Genomic DNA, 16641 nt, shown 5'->3' on the forward strand with positions numbered 1-16641 from the left:
GGAGCAATTTTACTTTTTTTCTTCAAAAGCTATACTTGACTATACTCAACAAATAGTACTAACTATGTAAAAGCAAACAGGACAAATGTAGACAGAGATTAAATATTCATTTGGTTTCTTTCTTGGCAAGATTGTTAAATGGTAGATAAGGGTAATCCACTCACAAACACCCTGGAGTAAATCTAAACATGTCTCTATAAACATGTCATTGAGCTGAATGAACTAATTTACCACCAGTATCTCCAGTTTTTAGGGGAGGCCTGACAAGGGTTTAAGATAACAATGTCAACAATATGTTAATCTTTTTACTTATAGACAGAATTAAGGCATTTGTGAAATATTACACTTGTCAGGATTCTATAAGACAAGAAAAAAGGGAGAATAAATTTAATATATATGTAAAGATGATTTTATAATATTGATCAGAGATTCCCTATCTTCATGGAGGCAAAAACAAGTACAAAAATTAAGTAACTTCTGGTAGAAAAAGCATAAGCTAATCAGTCTTTCGCTGGAATTTCTTCACTGTTCTTGGAAGCTCCTTAGGATGGTGTGGATAAAATGAGAGTTCCTGTGGCCAGGATTCTCACCTGGCTGTAGCTGACTAGCTCACTGCACACCTGTGGGCAATACAAGGCTGTTGACTCTATATAAACAGCTCCACCCAGTGCTCTGGGCACGACACGGTGGCACAGCTGCAAGGCTGCAAGACTGTAGGAGAGCAGAGGCTGGAATGGTGGCAGCACCAAGGACAGAGGCCCAGAGGACGGCTGTGCGGACAGAGGGGCCCAGAGGCAGAGACCAGCTTGCTGCATGCAGACTCATTCTGAGTGAACAAGATTTTAGTGACTGATCTGCCACCTGGAAATAAAGTTGGGTATAACCCTTTCACCCCAAGAACATTTTGCTGTCAATTTCATTGGTCACAATAAATCCATAGTGAACTTGCCAGGGGCTGAAACCCAATGGCAAGACAGATGGTATGTAAGTCGTTTTTCAGCAAACTCATGTGTTCCTGTCTGGCATCACTTCTGACCACTGCCCCATATGCAGAGTCTATACTTGTCATGTTAAACTACTCAGAGATTCCTGGAAGTGCCTTACTTTCACATGCCTTCATCTTTCTCTATATGCTTTTCTACCTAGGGCAGGGCTCTCTTTTCCTTACTGGGTAACTTCCTGCTAGACATGGTCCAGTTAAAGGCTCCTCTCCTTGGAGAAGCAGTCTCACCTTTGTCCCTTTCCTTCTTGGTATTTCCTCAAATTCCTGTGCACAGCCCTATCAGACCACTGATCACACTGCAACAGTCTTTTCTTCTCTGTGTGTTTTCTATCAGGCTCCATGTGCCTCAAAGGTAGAGTCTATCTTTCAATTTTGTTTCTCAGTGTCCTGCACAAGGCCTGGTGCCCACAGGAGCCATTCAACAAATATCAGTTGAACAAAGGATATGGGAAGAGGAGATGACAGAACTGTAGAAACTGTTCAATCCTGGGACAGAGAGGTTGTGTGGTTCTCTGCATATCTTTAAGACCAGGATAAGACCTGTTTTAGATAGGTTATGATCAAAGCTAAATTAAAAAACAGAGCTGGTTTATTTGAATTAAAAAATGATCAACCTTAGGCCAACCCAGATGTAAAAATTAAATAAAATTACCAAGCCCCTTAAAATTAAGTTCTACAAGATTATTTTAAGTGAAATGTTAGTTCATTATTTAACCTTTATTTTCCAAGTGATCACTATAATAGGACAATCATGACAGTTATGAATCAAATTATCTTTTAACATGATTCCAGGAATAAGAACAATCAGACAATTCACACTGGAACCTTTATAAATGAAAAACATACCCTTGCTTCAATAGTGACCTCTATGTGAGGCTAAGTCAGTGTTGAAGCCAATAAAGATTTCTACCTGTAGAAGACCTGCAACATGCAAATGATGGTGACTCACCTTGGACTCCTTACATCCAGCTGATAAATGTTTCCATCCTGTGTCCCAGCCAATAGCAAGAAGCCAGAGAGGAAAGTACAGCAGTTGAAGGCGTCTGAGCCAATGAAGAGGAATACCTGGGAACAAGCAGGAGACAAAAGCTGTTTCGAGACTGTTTCCAGGAATCAACAGGCACCAAAAAAGGGAAAATTTTACTGTTTTTAAAAATATTTTCTTTTTCCCCCTTTAGCACTCTTGACTAAACTAAACATTTACCAATTGAGGAGGAAGCACCCCCAGAATTTCAGGAGCCTGAGGCTGGCTGACACCTTAAGTAGTTTATGTAATACTCTGAGGTGGCGATTTTCAAACTGTACCACTCAACCCACTGACTCATAGGGTCCTCAACACCAAAACCTCTCCTTTTCCCTCTTTTCATTACCACCCTCCATTTGAGAAATACTCACAGTTCACTTTTTTTGTCTTTAAGTTTTGCTTCATGTCACTTCTAACAACCTTTTGAAGGGAGGTACTTTGTAGGTAAAGACACATGCTTACATAAAGTGGCAATTTAAAGTCACAATTTTCCCCATGAAAAAAGAAATTATTTATTTCTTACTGTTAGCTCAAACTGATTATTTCTCCCTCTAATGTTCTAAAAAGGAAAGTAAACAAAATAAAAGAAAACAATAAAATATCCCTAAGTTCCCTTTGGAAGTAAAAGCCAGCATGGAAACTCAGAGTACAAAGGAAATATGATAAAAAGAATAGTGATGTTCCTGTAACAAATTTTGAAAATAGAAACATCACCAGCATGATGAAGTAATGAGATGAAATGAAAATACAATGCCTGTGGCCAAATCAAATCATTAAAATTGTCTAGGTGAGGATGACAGGAGCTGGAAAGAAATTTTAAAAATCTAATCCCAGGGAACTCTGAGTTTAATTAGGAGCACAGTCTGCCCAGCAAAACTTCAAAGGATGAAGGGAAAAAAATTAGCTAATGCTTCTATAAAGGACATTCTGGTCATTAACTGATCTATAGTCATGAATGCCTGAATTCGTTACTCAGAATTTCTTCATGTTACCTTAGATGTAGAAGGGTATCTATAAAACTTCATTGTATATATAGCACACTGGGTCCCAGATGCAAAGTGATGTAACAAAGGTCACAGAGCATAGAGCATTTATTAATTTGCATCACATAACCCTATGAAGTAAGTCCTACAATGCTCAGTTTACTGATGAGGAAACTGAGGCTCAGAGAGGTTTAGTAGTCTATCCAATGTCACAGCTGTTAAGTGCTGGTATTTTAATGTTGCCCTTATTCCAAATCCCTACACCATACTGCCTCTCACTCATGCAGCTTCCTCAAAAGGTGAACACGGGAACAAGTAGAAATGTTTACAAAATGGCTTTCCAAGAATCAGAGTGACCCATGTTGCCCCAGAATTCAAAGGTCTGAGAGGAACCACTTGCCGGATGCCTGCTCTGTAGCCCCAAGCACTGAAGTTTCTTATCTTCCCGGGCCAACAGCAGCATTTTCGACTCTGTTCCAACCTCCCGTTCACCTGTATGACAGAAAAACTGTGTCAGAAATGGGCTAGGTTGATCAGTAGGCAGTACCCAGGAAACACAGATACTGATGGCTATTCAATTACTCTAAGTGAATACTTATTAATTTAAAAAGGCTTTTATTATGTTCTACATCTTGACTGTGATGTTGTTCATAAGACTATACATATTTGTCAAAACTCACAGAACTGTGCAATTGAAAAGGATGACTTGTATTATATGTAAAATATACCTCCTAAAACCCAACTGAAAAACAGTACTATTAAGTCCTTTGTAATGTGACAAAACACCAAGCTAGGGCATGGGTACAGTGCTTAACAAACTTCAAGGCTGTTACCATCTGGAGGAAATGAAATTTATTCATTCACTAAACCAGTATTTACTGAGGGTCTACTATGTATCAGACCTACTCTACGTGCTGAGAAAATAGTGACATATGAACAACAAGGTCCTTCCTCTCAAGGATTCTAGTGGAAATAGGAAATAGCAGAATAGCTAAATAAGCAAGCAGGCTATTTTCAAACACTGAATTCTACAAAGGAAATAAAACAAGGAAATACTGATAAAAAGTGTAGATGGTGGGAAGATGGGTCAGGGAAGGTAAATTTAAATCTCAACTTTAAAAAGATGCCATGGAAGCCACTTTTCAACTGAGACCTGAATGTTAAACAGAAGCCAGTCATGTGAGGAGTTGGGGGAAGCACATCCCAGACTAAGGGAAGAACAAGGCAAAGGCCAGGAGGCGGGCATACTCTGTCATCCTGAAAGAATAAACAGAAGGCCTGTGGCTGGAACACAGTGATCCTGGTGGAGGGCAGTAGGAATAAGTCCAGAGGAGAAGGCAGGGGTCAGAAAATATAAGGGTTTGTGCTAAGGCATGGTAAGGAGTGAGTATTTTTATACATGTCTAAAAAAAGGCCACTGGAGGAAAGAAGGAACAAAGGCGAGCTACAAGACTTAGGTTTTGTAAGTGACCACAATGGTTGCTCTGCAGAGAACAGATTATACAACAGTACAGACAACAGATGATGATCGACCGGGCCAGGATGCTGACAGGAGGGAGAATGGGAGAGCGAGAGGTGGAAAAACTACACACGCTTTGAAGGCAGAAGTGACAGACTTTGCAGATGCAGGCCGATAGGAAAGGTGGGGCAGATCATCAGTCTCTGGCTTTGGGCCTGAGCAAACGGGTAGGTGGTGGGGCCATTTACTAAGATGGGAAAAAACAGATCTGGAAGAAGCAAATCAAACACTCCATGTTAGACCAGATCAATCTGCCTATTAGACATCTATAAATAGAGTCTGAAACTCAGGTGAGTGGTCAATACTTTAGACTCAATACTTTTGGAAATCACCAGCTTAAATACAGTACTTAAAGTCAGGGCACTGATGAAATCACTGAGGGAGAAATTGTAATTAGAGCTGAGGGCTCTCCAATATTTAAAGGTAGCATAAATGAGACTCATAAAAGGAGACTAGGCAGCAACAGCCAGTGAAACAGGAAGAAAGAAGCCAAGAAAGAGAAGCACCGAGAAGAGGAGCTCACTATGTTGAATGCTGTTGAGAATTCAGAAAGACAAGTGTAGAGAATAACACTGGTTAGGCAACTTGGAGCCACTGGGGACCTTGCCAAGAGTCACTGTGTCAAGTAGGAGGGCACAAACCATTCGAGAAGGGGCTGAAGACTAAGTGGGAAGTGAGGAAATAGAGGAAACAAGAATATTTTCATGTAAATTACTTTAAATCAGCTAACTTATCTTGTTTTAAGAAATATCTATGAAGTTTTAGGTTTGAAGTATGTGTATGAATATATAGCTATTAAAAATGTGTGCTGCTTGAAATGATCTTGTTTACAACTAACTGCACGTGTACCACACTTTGCGAAATATACTCTGCCTATTAGCCGATTAATTCCCAAAGAGGGCCAGGGAACATCTGGTGGTCAGCAATAGTTTTAGTTCTTGGACCACAGTGCATCTGTATGGGAAGTTTAAGAGAGGAGAGTATCTGTAGCGCGTTAAAAGTGAGGGGCAAAATTAACCCAAATGAGCTGAAAACATATGTTCACACAATAACCTGCACATGGGTACTTATAGAAGCTTTATTCACGATTGCCAAAACTTGGAAGCAACCAGGATGTCCTTCATAGGTGAACAGATAAACAAACTGAGGTACAGCCAGATAATGGAACATATTCAGTACTAAAAAGAAATTAACTATCAAGCCATGAAAAGACACAGAGAAACCTGAAAGGCTTATTATTATTACTAAGTGAAAGAAGCCAAAATCAAAAGGCTACATAGTTTATGATTCCAACTGTGACATTCTGGAAAAGGCAAAACCATGGAGACGGTAAAAATTTCAGTGGTTGCCAAGGGTTGTAGGAAAGGAAGGGATGAATTGGTGGAGCACAGATTTTTCAGGAAATGAAACTTCTGTATGATACTACAGTGATAGCTGCATGTCATCATACATATGTCCAAACCCAGAGAATGTACACCAAGAGTGAATCCCAATGTGAACTGTGGACTTTGAGTGATAACAATGTGTTGGTGTAGATTTATCAATTGTAACAAGTGTGCCACTCTGGTGGGGGATGTTGATAATGGGGGAGGCTGTGCATGTGTAGGGGCAGAGGGTATACGAGAACTCTGCACTTTCTGCTCAATTTTGCAGTGAACCAAAAACTACTCTAAAACAGTCTATTTTTTTCTTAAATATGAGAGGCAAAGATGATGGTAGAAATACAGTCTTATGGAAACAAAGAAGCAAGTATTATAATCATGCGAAAGTAAGAAAAGAATGCAAGTTGCCATATTAGGACCTTTATCATTCTGACTCACCAGAACTAGCATTCCATTGACCTATTTCCTACTACTTTTACTGGTAATCCAACCTCTGGCCCAGCCATGCATATCTTTTTTCCCAATAGTCAATTGTCCCTCCATGCTGGTTTTTTTTTTAATTATACAACACAGTGACTCAACAATTACATTATTAAATCCTCACCCCCAACTAGTAGAGTTACTATCAACATAGAAAGATGTTACAGAACCAATGACTACATTCTCCACCCTGTACTACTATCCCTGTGACCAACTTATATTAAGATTGAGACTTTTGTGCACCTTTATCCTGCTTATCCTCTGCACCTCCCACCCCAACTCTTCCTCCATAGTAACCATCAACCAGTCACTTCTCAGTGTCTCTGAGTCTACTGCTGTTTGTTCATTTTTTCAGATTCCACAAATAAGTGAAATCATATGGTATGTCTTTCCCCACCTCCTCCACGCTGCTGTAATGTGAACTGCTCCTCCCTCATCCCTTGCCCTAGTTCCCATTCTCCTGTTCTTCCTATTCTTATCTTTTCAACTTGAATTCATCCTTCAACATTCAAGTCAACATCTTCTGTGGCACCTTTCTCATCTATACTAATCTAAAACACTCTCTTATATCATTATCAACTTACTGGACACCTGCTCAGGGGAGCCAAGGTTTATGGAGTTGTCAGCAGTACCCACGGCCACTCCATTGATAGAAGAGCCACAGTCTGCAATGACTGCCAGGCAGGCTGAGCGCCCACAATCCCAGAGTCGTGCTGTCCCATCTCGAGAAACAGATACCACATTCCTTCCCCGATCAACAATGGCTGTATCCAGGATACCTGGCAAGAGGAACAAAAGACACTAAGATGGAATAGGTAGTGAAGGGACTACAAGGGCAATGCGGATGGACCTACCTCAGTGATGACCCTATTCCTTCTCAAAAGATACCGCACACATACCACAGGCTAGGCACGTTCAAATGCTAGAAAAACAAATGAATAGAACAGAGTTCCTGCTTCCCAATGATTCAAAGACTAGCTGTGAGAGACAGACACAGAGGAAGAAACTCTGGATTTTAGTGCAGTGTTCTAGAGTAGTGGTTTTCAAGTTTTTATTTTGGTTTTAAAACCTGTTTTTTATACAAAAGTTAAGTAGACATTTTATGAAGTTCCACTCTACCCCATCCTCTAAGGAAGCAGGAGGCAGCACAGATTCCCCAGTGACACTGACTAGGCCCAGCAGGGTCGGGGGTGAGCTGAGTCTCTACCCCAACCTGGCAGCAATGGGCAGAGAGAGGTAGAATGAGGTAGTGGGAAGTAGCACTCCACCTTCCCCCAACCCCTCCCCTGGTATCAGTCAGGGAACTGAGCTTACAAGCCCACCTGGAGGCAAGGAGGTGGTACAAGACACAGTGGGGCAAGTTGGTGTCCCATCGTCACCATGAAGGTGACGGTGGGACCAAGGGGGAAGCAAAGCTTCCACCTCACCTGTCTGCAAAGAGGTTGTATAGCCAGAGCTTCAGTTCTGCCAGAGTAGTGTTAGAGGGGCCCAGATGGAAGCTGAACATACACATCTACACCATACCTTGACGTGATTGCCTGCTAAGAAAGATCAAATAAGATCCAGAGTGTTATAATATTCCAAATGCCCATAGATTTTATAATTTTTGAAGTTCTTTATCTGCATATTGGCTATGGTTCCTGGACACAGGAGTACACAGCATAAAAAGGTAGAGAATCATGGGCATAAAGTTACAATACAGTGACGTATGGTGTTGATAACACAGGACCATAGAGTAGAAAGGTAGTCTGACCCTGTGGTGATACCAGCAAGGCTGATATTTCTATTCTTAAAACCCATTTACTGATCCTGTTATAAATACCCAATAAATACTTGCAGATTGAGTAGTAAGAGTACTGACCAAAGGTCACTTAGTGAATTAGTCATCTTTCACTTGCTCCCATTCCTCTTACAATGAGATGACTTCAGTATACAAGCCTTGACAAAAACTCCACAGGAACTCAACACAGGGTACAGGGAAAGAATAACCAACACAATTGACTGTATGTTCAACTTTCATGGGAAATTGCTTTAAAAGCCCTTTCTAGAAAAAGATGTTATAAAAATGCCACAGATTGAAAAAGGAGCCAATTTACAGCCTGTTTAAGAAAATACGATTACAGACAACTCAGGTGGGACTTAATCACAGTGTTTCCAAAGCTACCCAATTAAAGATAAAACCTAAATCCATTTACACAGCTGACTGCTGTTATTAGAAAAATAAAATGTAACCCTTGCAACTACATATTCACTGGATAAAGGCCACTATAGACACAGTTTTTAAAACAGCCTTCCCCTCAGAAGCAGAGCTAAGGAGGCAACATGATTTGCTATTTTATGTTTCTTATATACAATATATTTTGTAACTGCAAAGTATTCTGAGTCTGCAAAACACCCTTTTCCATTCTATCTCCATAATACATTCAGCATAAATCTAGATAGAAAAGGCTCTTAGATCTTTTAAGAATCCTAAGTTCCAATAGGAATATTAGGAAGGGCCTTCAGCTCTTATTAAGCAAAGATCTGTTTATGTCTTTGTAAAGTTCAACTGCTATTTTAAAATGTTACTGAGTCCCATGGAAGTGATGCAACCTTTAAAAAAAATAGTTCTGAAAAGCATGTACAAGGCAGGATGAGCTGTGAATGGTATTAACTGTGCAAACATCAAGTAAGACTCAGCAAAGAGCTGCCATCTAGAAAGTTTTCCTTCCATAAAAGCAGAGTGGAAAATTTATTACCCCCTCTCTAATAAAATGCCACTCACAATACAGGTGGTATCTAGGTCAGTCTCTTTCCTCTTAGATGATAAGAATATAAGAAAGAGGAGCCCTATAGAAGCAGGAATCTCTGAGGAATTAACTTTACAAACAAGTATGAGAAGTAGCAGGAATGCCTTTTTAAGAGAAGCAGCTATAGCTAAGACCTACCAGAAGCTGCAAAGGCTTTAGATATCAAATCAAACAGATACAAGTCCTTTAATTTTTTATTAAGGTATTATTGACATACACTCTTATGAAGGTTTCACATGAAAAAACAATGTGGTTATGACATTTACCCATATTATCTAGTCCCCACCCGTACCCCAATGCAGTCACTGTCGATCAGTGTAGAAGATGCCACAGATTGACTGTTTGACTTCTCTGTGCTACACTGTTTTCTTGACTCCCCACACCATGTGTACTAAACATAATACCCCTCAATCCCCATCTCCCTCCTCCTAACCCGCCCTCCCACACCCCTCCCCTTTGGTAACCACTAGTCCCTTCTTGGAGTCTGTGTGTCTGGTGCTATTTTGTTCCTTCAGTTTTGCTTCATTGTTATACTCCACAAATGAGGGAAATCATTTGGCACTTGTCTTTCTCCGCCTGGCTTATTTCACTGAGCATAATATCCTTTAGCTCCATCCATGTTGTTGCATATGGTAGGATTTGTTTCTTTCTTATGGCTGAATAGTATTCCGTTGTGTATATGTACCACCTCTTCTTTATCCACTCATTTACAGGTGGACACTTAAGGCTGCTTCCATATCTTGGCTATTGTAAAAAGTGCTGCAGTAAACATAGGGGTGCATATGTCTTTTTGAGTCTGAGAAGTTGTATTCTCTGGGTAAATTCCAAGGAGTGGGATTCCCGGGTCCAATGGTATTTCCATTTTTAGTTTTTTGAGGAAACTCCGTATTGCTTTCCACAATGGCTGAACTAACTTACATTCCCACCAGCAGTGTAGGAGGGTTCCCCTTTCTCCACATCCTTGTCAACATTTGTTGTTCTTAGTCTTTTTGATGCTGGCCATTCAAAATGGAGTGAGGTGATATCTCACTGTGGTTTTACTTTGCATTTCCCTGATGATTAGTGATGTGGAGCATTCTTTCATGTGTCTGTTGGCCATCTGAATTTCTTCTTTGGAGAATTGTCTCTTCATATCCATTGCACATTTTTCAATCAGGTTATTTGCTTTTTGGGTGTTGAGGAGTGTGAGTTCTTTATATATATTGGATGTTAACCCCTTGTCGGATATGTCATTTACAAATATATTCTCCCATACTGTAGGATGCCTTTTGTTGTGTTGATGGTGTCCTTTGCCATACAGAAACTTTTTAGTTTCATGTAGTCCCATGTGTTCATTTTTGCTTTTGTTTCCCTTGCTTGAGAAGATACGTTCAGGAAGAACTTGCTCATACTTACATTCAGGAGATTTTTGCCTATGTTGTCTTCTAAGAGTTTTATGGTTTCATGACTTACATTCAGGTCTTTTATCCATTTCAAGTTTACTTTTATGTATTGAGTTAAACAATAATTCAGTTTCATTCTCTTGCATGTAGCTGTTCAGTTTTGCCAACACCAGTTAGTTGAAGATGCTGTCATTTCCCCATTGTATCCATGGCTTCATTATCATATATTAATTGACCATATATGGTTGGGTTTATATGAGGGCTCTCTAGTCTGTTCCATTGGTCTATGGATCTGTTCTTGTGCCAGTACCAAATTGTCTTGATTACTGTGGCTTAGCAGTAGAGCTTGAAGTTGGGAAGCGAGATCCCCCAGCTTTATTTTCCTTCTCAGGATTTCTTTGGCTATTTGGGGTCTTTTGTGGTTCCATATGAATTTTAGAACAATTTGCTCTAATTCATTGAAGAATGCTGTTGTTATTTTGATAGGGATTGCACTGAATCTGTAGATTGCTTTAGGCAGGATGGCCATTTTGACAATATTAATTCTTCCTACCCATGAGCATGGGATGTGTTTCCATTTATTGGTATCTTCTTTCTCTCATGAGTGTCTTGTAGTTTTCAGTGTATAGGTCTTTCACTTCCTTGGTTAGGTTTATTCCTAGGTATTTTATTCTTTTTGCTACAACTGTGAATGGAATTGTTTTCCTGATTTCTCTCTCTGCTAGTCCATTGCTAGTGTAAAGGAATGCCATAGATTTCTGTATATTAATTTTGTATCCTGCAACTTTGCTGAATTCAGATATTAGATCTAGTAGTTTTGGAGTGGATTCTTTAGGGTTTTTTAAGTGCAATATCATGTCATCTGCAAACAGTGACACTTCGACTTCTTCCTTGCCAATCTGGATGCCTTTTATTTCTTTGTGTTGTCTGATTGCTGTGGCTAGGACCTCCAGTACTATGTTGAATAACAGTGGGGAGAGTAGGCATCCTTGTCTTGTTCCCAACTTTAAAGGAAAAGCTTTCAGCTTCTCACTGTTACATATGTTGGCTGTGGGTTTGTTATATATGGCCTTTATTATGTTGAGGTACTTGCCCTCTATACCCATTTTGTTGATACTTTTTATCATGAATGGATGTTGAATTTTGTCAAATGCTTTTTCAGCATCCATGGAGATGATCATGTGGTTTTTGTCCTTCTTTCTGTTGATTTGGTGGATGATGTTGATGGATTTTTTAATGTTGTGCCATCCTTGCATCCCTGGGATGAATCCCACTTGATCATGGTGTATGATTCTCTTGATGTATCTTTTGAATTCAGTTTGCTAATATTTTGTTGAGTATGTTTGCATTTATGTTCATCAGGCATATTGGTCTGTAGTTTTCTTTTTTTGTGGTGTCTTTGCCTGGTTTTGGTCTGAGAGTGATGCTGACCTCATAGAATGAGTTTGCAGGTTTTCCCTCTTTTTCTACTCTTTGGAAAACTTTAAGGAGGATGGGTATTAGGTCTTCACTAAATATTTGATAAAATTCAGTGGTGAATCTATCTGGTCCAGAGGTTTTGTTCTTGGGTAGTTTTTTGGTTATGAATTCAATTTCATTGCTGGTAATTGGTCTGTTCAGATTTTCTGTTTCTTTCTGGGTCAGCCTTAGAAGGTTGTATTTTTCTAGAAAGTTGTCCATTTCTTCTAGGTTATCCAGTTTGTTACCATATAATTTTTCATAGTATTCCGTAATAATTCTTTGTATTTCTATGGTGTCTGTAGTGACTTTTCCTTTCTCATTTCTGATTCTGTTTATGTGTGTAGGCTCTCTTTTTTTCTTGATAATTCTGGCTAGGGGTTTATCTGTTTTGTTTATTTTCTTGAAGAACCAGCTCTTGCTTTCATTGATTCTATTGTTTTATTCTTCTCAATTTTATTTATTTCTGCTCTAATCTTTATTATGTCCCCCCTTCTACTGACTTTGGGCATCATTTGTTCTTCTTTTTCTAGTTTCGTTAATTGAGTTAAGATTGCTTATATGGGATTGTTCTCCTTTCCTGAGGTAGGCCTGTATTGCAATATACTTTCCTCTTAGCATGGCCTTCAATGCATCCCACAGATTTTGTGGTGTTGAATTATGCATTTTTTTCTACCAAAGAGAAGATGATCTGTCTCTACAATCTGATCCTAACTGGTCATATGGCTAATCCATTTTTAAAAATCTATACTCTGATTTAAATGGGAATCAATAATGAGTACCAAGCTCTCTCTGTGCTGTCTTGCAAAGCAGCCATCTGCCACCCAGCTTTTACTATTACCTCAGCCAAAGGACTAATAGTGAGAAAATGTGGGCACAACCCTCTTTTCTTCTCTCTCCCCCTTTATTTCCCCAGGACACAAGTAGTTGACCTCTGGGGAGGATGTTTTTCCTCTATCAATTGTGGAAAACTATCTGTGTAAGGCAGTTAGTCCTAGGTGGCAATAACAAGATTGAGCAGCAAGGGAATTTCTAATCCTTAGAGAAGGAGTTCATTTAAATGACCAGATAGATGAATTATTTGTGTTCCTGTGGATAACTGACTTCTGTTTCTACCTTTTTGGTGATGTGTCTCTAGAGATCATTAGGGAAGCCTTTTTGAGAACACCCTTCATACCTCCTCTGTGACCTTTGAAGGTCACCACGCAGCTAGCATCTTCAGCTGACCAGATCTTCAGCTGGGCATCCATTCCCCCACTCAGAACCACAAGGCCTGATGGAAAAAACCTGCAACAATTCACATCAAACACATGCCCTTCCAGTACCCTCTGGAAAAACAAAAGAAAAGTCCATGCTAGTTCTCTTGTCCATCCCTTACTGTTCTCTTACCTCCCATATCCTTGGTCCCTTAAATGAAGCATTACAAGCTATACCACATGCTAGGGTTTAAAACTAAGTTAAGTCCAAAGGATCTCTTCATCACATTTGTCTACCAGGTAATATTCTGAGAGCTGCTGGCTCCCTTTCCTCAGCTTTGGCTCCAGATGTTGTGGATCTGAACTCCTTGGTTTTCATGGCCATCCCTAAGTCTAGTTCTACATACAAGTTGCTGTGGAGGCTTGAGGACTCTTACTTTTTCTTAAAATCCTCTGTATAGGCTGGGGGACTCAGCCATATGATGTGTAATAGCCTAGCTACTTGGTCTTAGAAACCAGTCACTGAAAGCAGTTCCTACCAAGGGACCACCTACTCAGACATTCACAGGCTTGACTCCTCTGCTGTTCCAGCCCATAATAAACCACCAAGCCTGGGGATGGTTCTCAGATTAACAAATGGGAGAACAAGTATCAACTGAAGTGCACTGGTCCGAAATTTTCAGAATGTACCACTCTTCTTGCCATGACCCAGTCTAAGGTTTCTAAGACCACCCTTTATATGTAAGACCCTAAAAATGTATTCAAAAAGCCTTTACTCTGAGCTCTCCATTGGCAGCCTGCCAGATCTTCATGCTTCCATCGGTACTAGAAGACACGCCAAGGCCTCCTCCACTGGTAATGTCCAAGCATGTTATCTGTTCAAAAAATAGAAGCACCAGTGTTACAAATAACAAAATGTTCTTCTTCCCTTGAATTGTGTTATAAACATTCCATTTCACGTGCCTGTAAGACTTCTTCAAGCCTATGCTTCCTAACACAAACGACGTGTTTCATTTGAAGGTTGAGTTATCACTATCTCCCCAAAAGGCTAGAGCCAATACCTTTCATTTCTCAAAACAGAAAGTTATTCTTATAATTATCATTAGTCCCTTGCTTCAGCTAAGAAGTTTACACTATCCCTCTATCATTTCCATAGTTTCTATCTTTTACTATTTAATTTTAAAATTAAGATACCTTTCCCAATTTTTAGGAACCCACTTAAACAAAACACAGTTTTCCAAGATGCACCAACAGGAGTCAAGGAAAAGCAAAGATGCTCCCAATTTACTACTTCACATTCCCTCTGTAAAGTCCTGATTGTGTGTCTATGTTGTATGTGCATTTCAGAATAAGTAACAGAATTCTCAGACTCATTATGCAGTTTCAACACTAGCAATCACTTCATGAATAAGCCATGATCAGAATGCCAAGTCTCCTTCACACACATGCATGCATACATACCCTTTTTATTAAAAAACAAGTTGCAAATATCCCAGAAATGTAGGACTGAGATATAATCCCAAGCATATTTGCAGCAACAATGATTTCCATATGACCTAAAGTATTAAGGAAAAACTAGGAAATCCTGCTTTAATTACCTAACCTTCCATTTTACTTTGTTCCATGTCAGTCAAACCATAATGAATAGGTTTTGCAAGAACTAAAGGGATATACTGGTCAACTCTAACACTTTCTAAGATTTTTCCATCGTTATTTTGTTTCCTCAGAATAAAAGTACTCTTAACTGTGGATCCTTTGATTTTTTTCATTGAAGTATCATTGATATACAATTTTATATTGGTTTCAAGTATACAACATGATGGTTCAACAGTTACCCATATTATTAAATCCTCACAACCACTAGTGCAGTTACTGTATGTCAACATAGGACGATGTTACAGAATCACTGACTGTATTCTACATGCTATACTATCCCCATGATCAACTTATAACTGAGAATTTTGATGCCCCTCTATCCCCCTCACCCTCCCTAACCGCTGACCCCAACCCCTCCCCCATGGTAACGCTTCTCAGTGTCTGTGAGTCTATTTGCTATTTTGTTCATTTTGTTTTGTTTTTATATTCCACAAATAAGTGAAATCATACAGTATTTGTCTTTGCCACCTGGTTTATTTCGCTGAGCATAATACCTCTAGTCCATCCATGTTGTTGCAAATGGTTTTTTACGGTTGAATAGTATTCCATTGTGTATAAGTACCACATCTTCTTTATCCATTCATTCACTGATGGACACTTAGGTTGCTTCCATATCTTAGCTATTGTAAACAATGTAGCAATAAACATAGGGATGCATATATCTTTTAAGTCAAGGATTTTATTTTCTTTGGGTAAATTCCTAGAAATAGAATTACTGGGTCATATGGTATTTCTATTTTTAGTTTTTTGAGGACCATCCATACTGCTTTCCACAGTGGCTGCACCAACTGACATTCCCACCAACATTGTAGGAGGGTTCCCATTTCTCCACATCCTCGACAACATTTGTTATTTCTTGTCTTTTGGATAGTGGCCATTCTGACTGGTGTGAGATGACATCTCATTGTGGTTTTAATTTGCATTTTCCTGATTAGCAATGTGAAGTACCTTTTCATGTGACTGTTAGCCATCTGTATTTCTTCTTTAGAAAAATGTCTGTTCAGGTCCTCCACCCACTTTTTTAATCTGGCTACTTGCTTTTTTGGTGTTGAGGCATCTGAATTCTTTATATATTATGGATGTTAACTGCTTATCAGATAAATTGTTTACAAATATATTCACCCATACAGTATGTTGCCTTTTTGTTCTGCTGATGGTGTCCTTTGCTGCACAGGTTTTTAGTTTGATGTAATCACACTTGTCCATTTTTATTTTGTTTCCCTTGCCCAAGGAGATATGTTCAGGAAAAAAATGCTCACGCATTTGTTCAAGTGATTTTTGCCTATGTTTTCTTCTCAGAGTTTTATGGTTTCATGTCTTACATTTACGTCTCTGTGGATCCTTTAGTTTTAATGATTATAATAACAATTAACATTTATATCATGTTTTATCATTTACAAAATATTTTCAAATGCATTACATCTTTGAGCCTCATAATTCCATTCTGCTCAAAGATAAATTTGACTGAGCCCTGCCTCACATTCTAGTGTAGGAGACATATCTCAGATCTTCCATTCTAATCCTGAGACTTATATCTCATGACCGGTGCTATTAAATCAACTTCTTTCAACTCTTTGTCTAGCTCCCAGATACATGTTGAGCCCTTTAAGTATCAGAACCATGTCCAGCACTTTCTTAAACAAATCACAGGCTATGTACACAGTAACAAATGCATGCAAAAAAAAAATATAGCAGTTTGGGGATAAGGATGAAGTACCTCATCAACATTAAGTAGGAAAGTAAAGCATGACCTTTAACAACAACACCAA

At 39.2% G+C, this 16641-nt stretch overlaps 1 protein-coding gene across 1 annotated transcript in view; it reads right to left on the bottom strand.

Annotated features, from left to right (window-relative positions):
* The window catches only part of PAAF1 (proteasomal ATPase associated factor 1), a 41683-nt gene that overhangs the window by 13239 nt on the left and 11803 nt on the right, over positions 1-16641 (bottom strand). The window contains exons 5-9 of the mRNA XM_037026241.2: positions 13993-14091; positions 13198-13348; positions 6976-7170; positions 3411-3502; positions 1953-2068 (exon numbers count right to left, since the gene is read on the bottom strand). Coding sequence (XP_036882136.2) covers positions 1953-2068; positions 3411-3502; positions 6976-7170; positions 13198-13348; positions 13993-14091 — 653 coding nt within the window. The remainder of the gene's footprint in view (positions 1-1952; positions 2069-3410; positions 3503-6975; positions 7171-13197; positions 13349-13992; positions 14092-16641) is intronic.

The sequence above is a fragment of the Manis javanica genome, chromosome 11, assembly GCF_040802235.1.
Source record: "Manis javanica isolate MJ-LG chromosome 11, MJ_LKY, whole genome shotgun sequence".
NCBI classification, from domain to species: domain Eukaryota; kingdom Metazoa; phylum Chordata; class Mammalia; order Pholidota; family Manidae; genus Manis; species Manis javanica.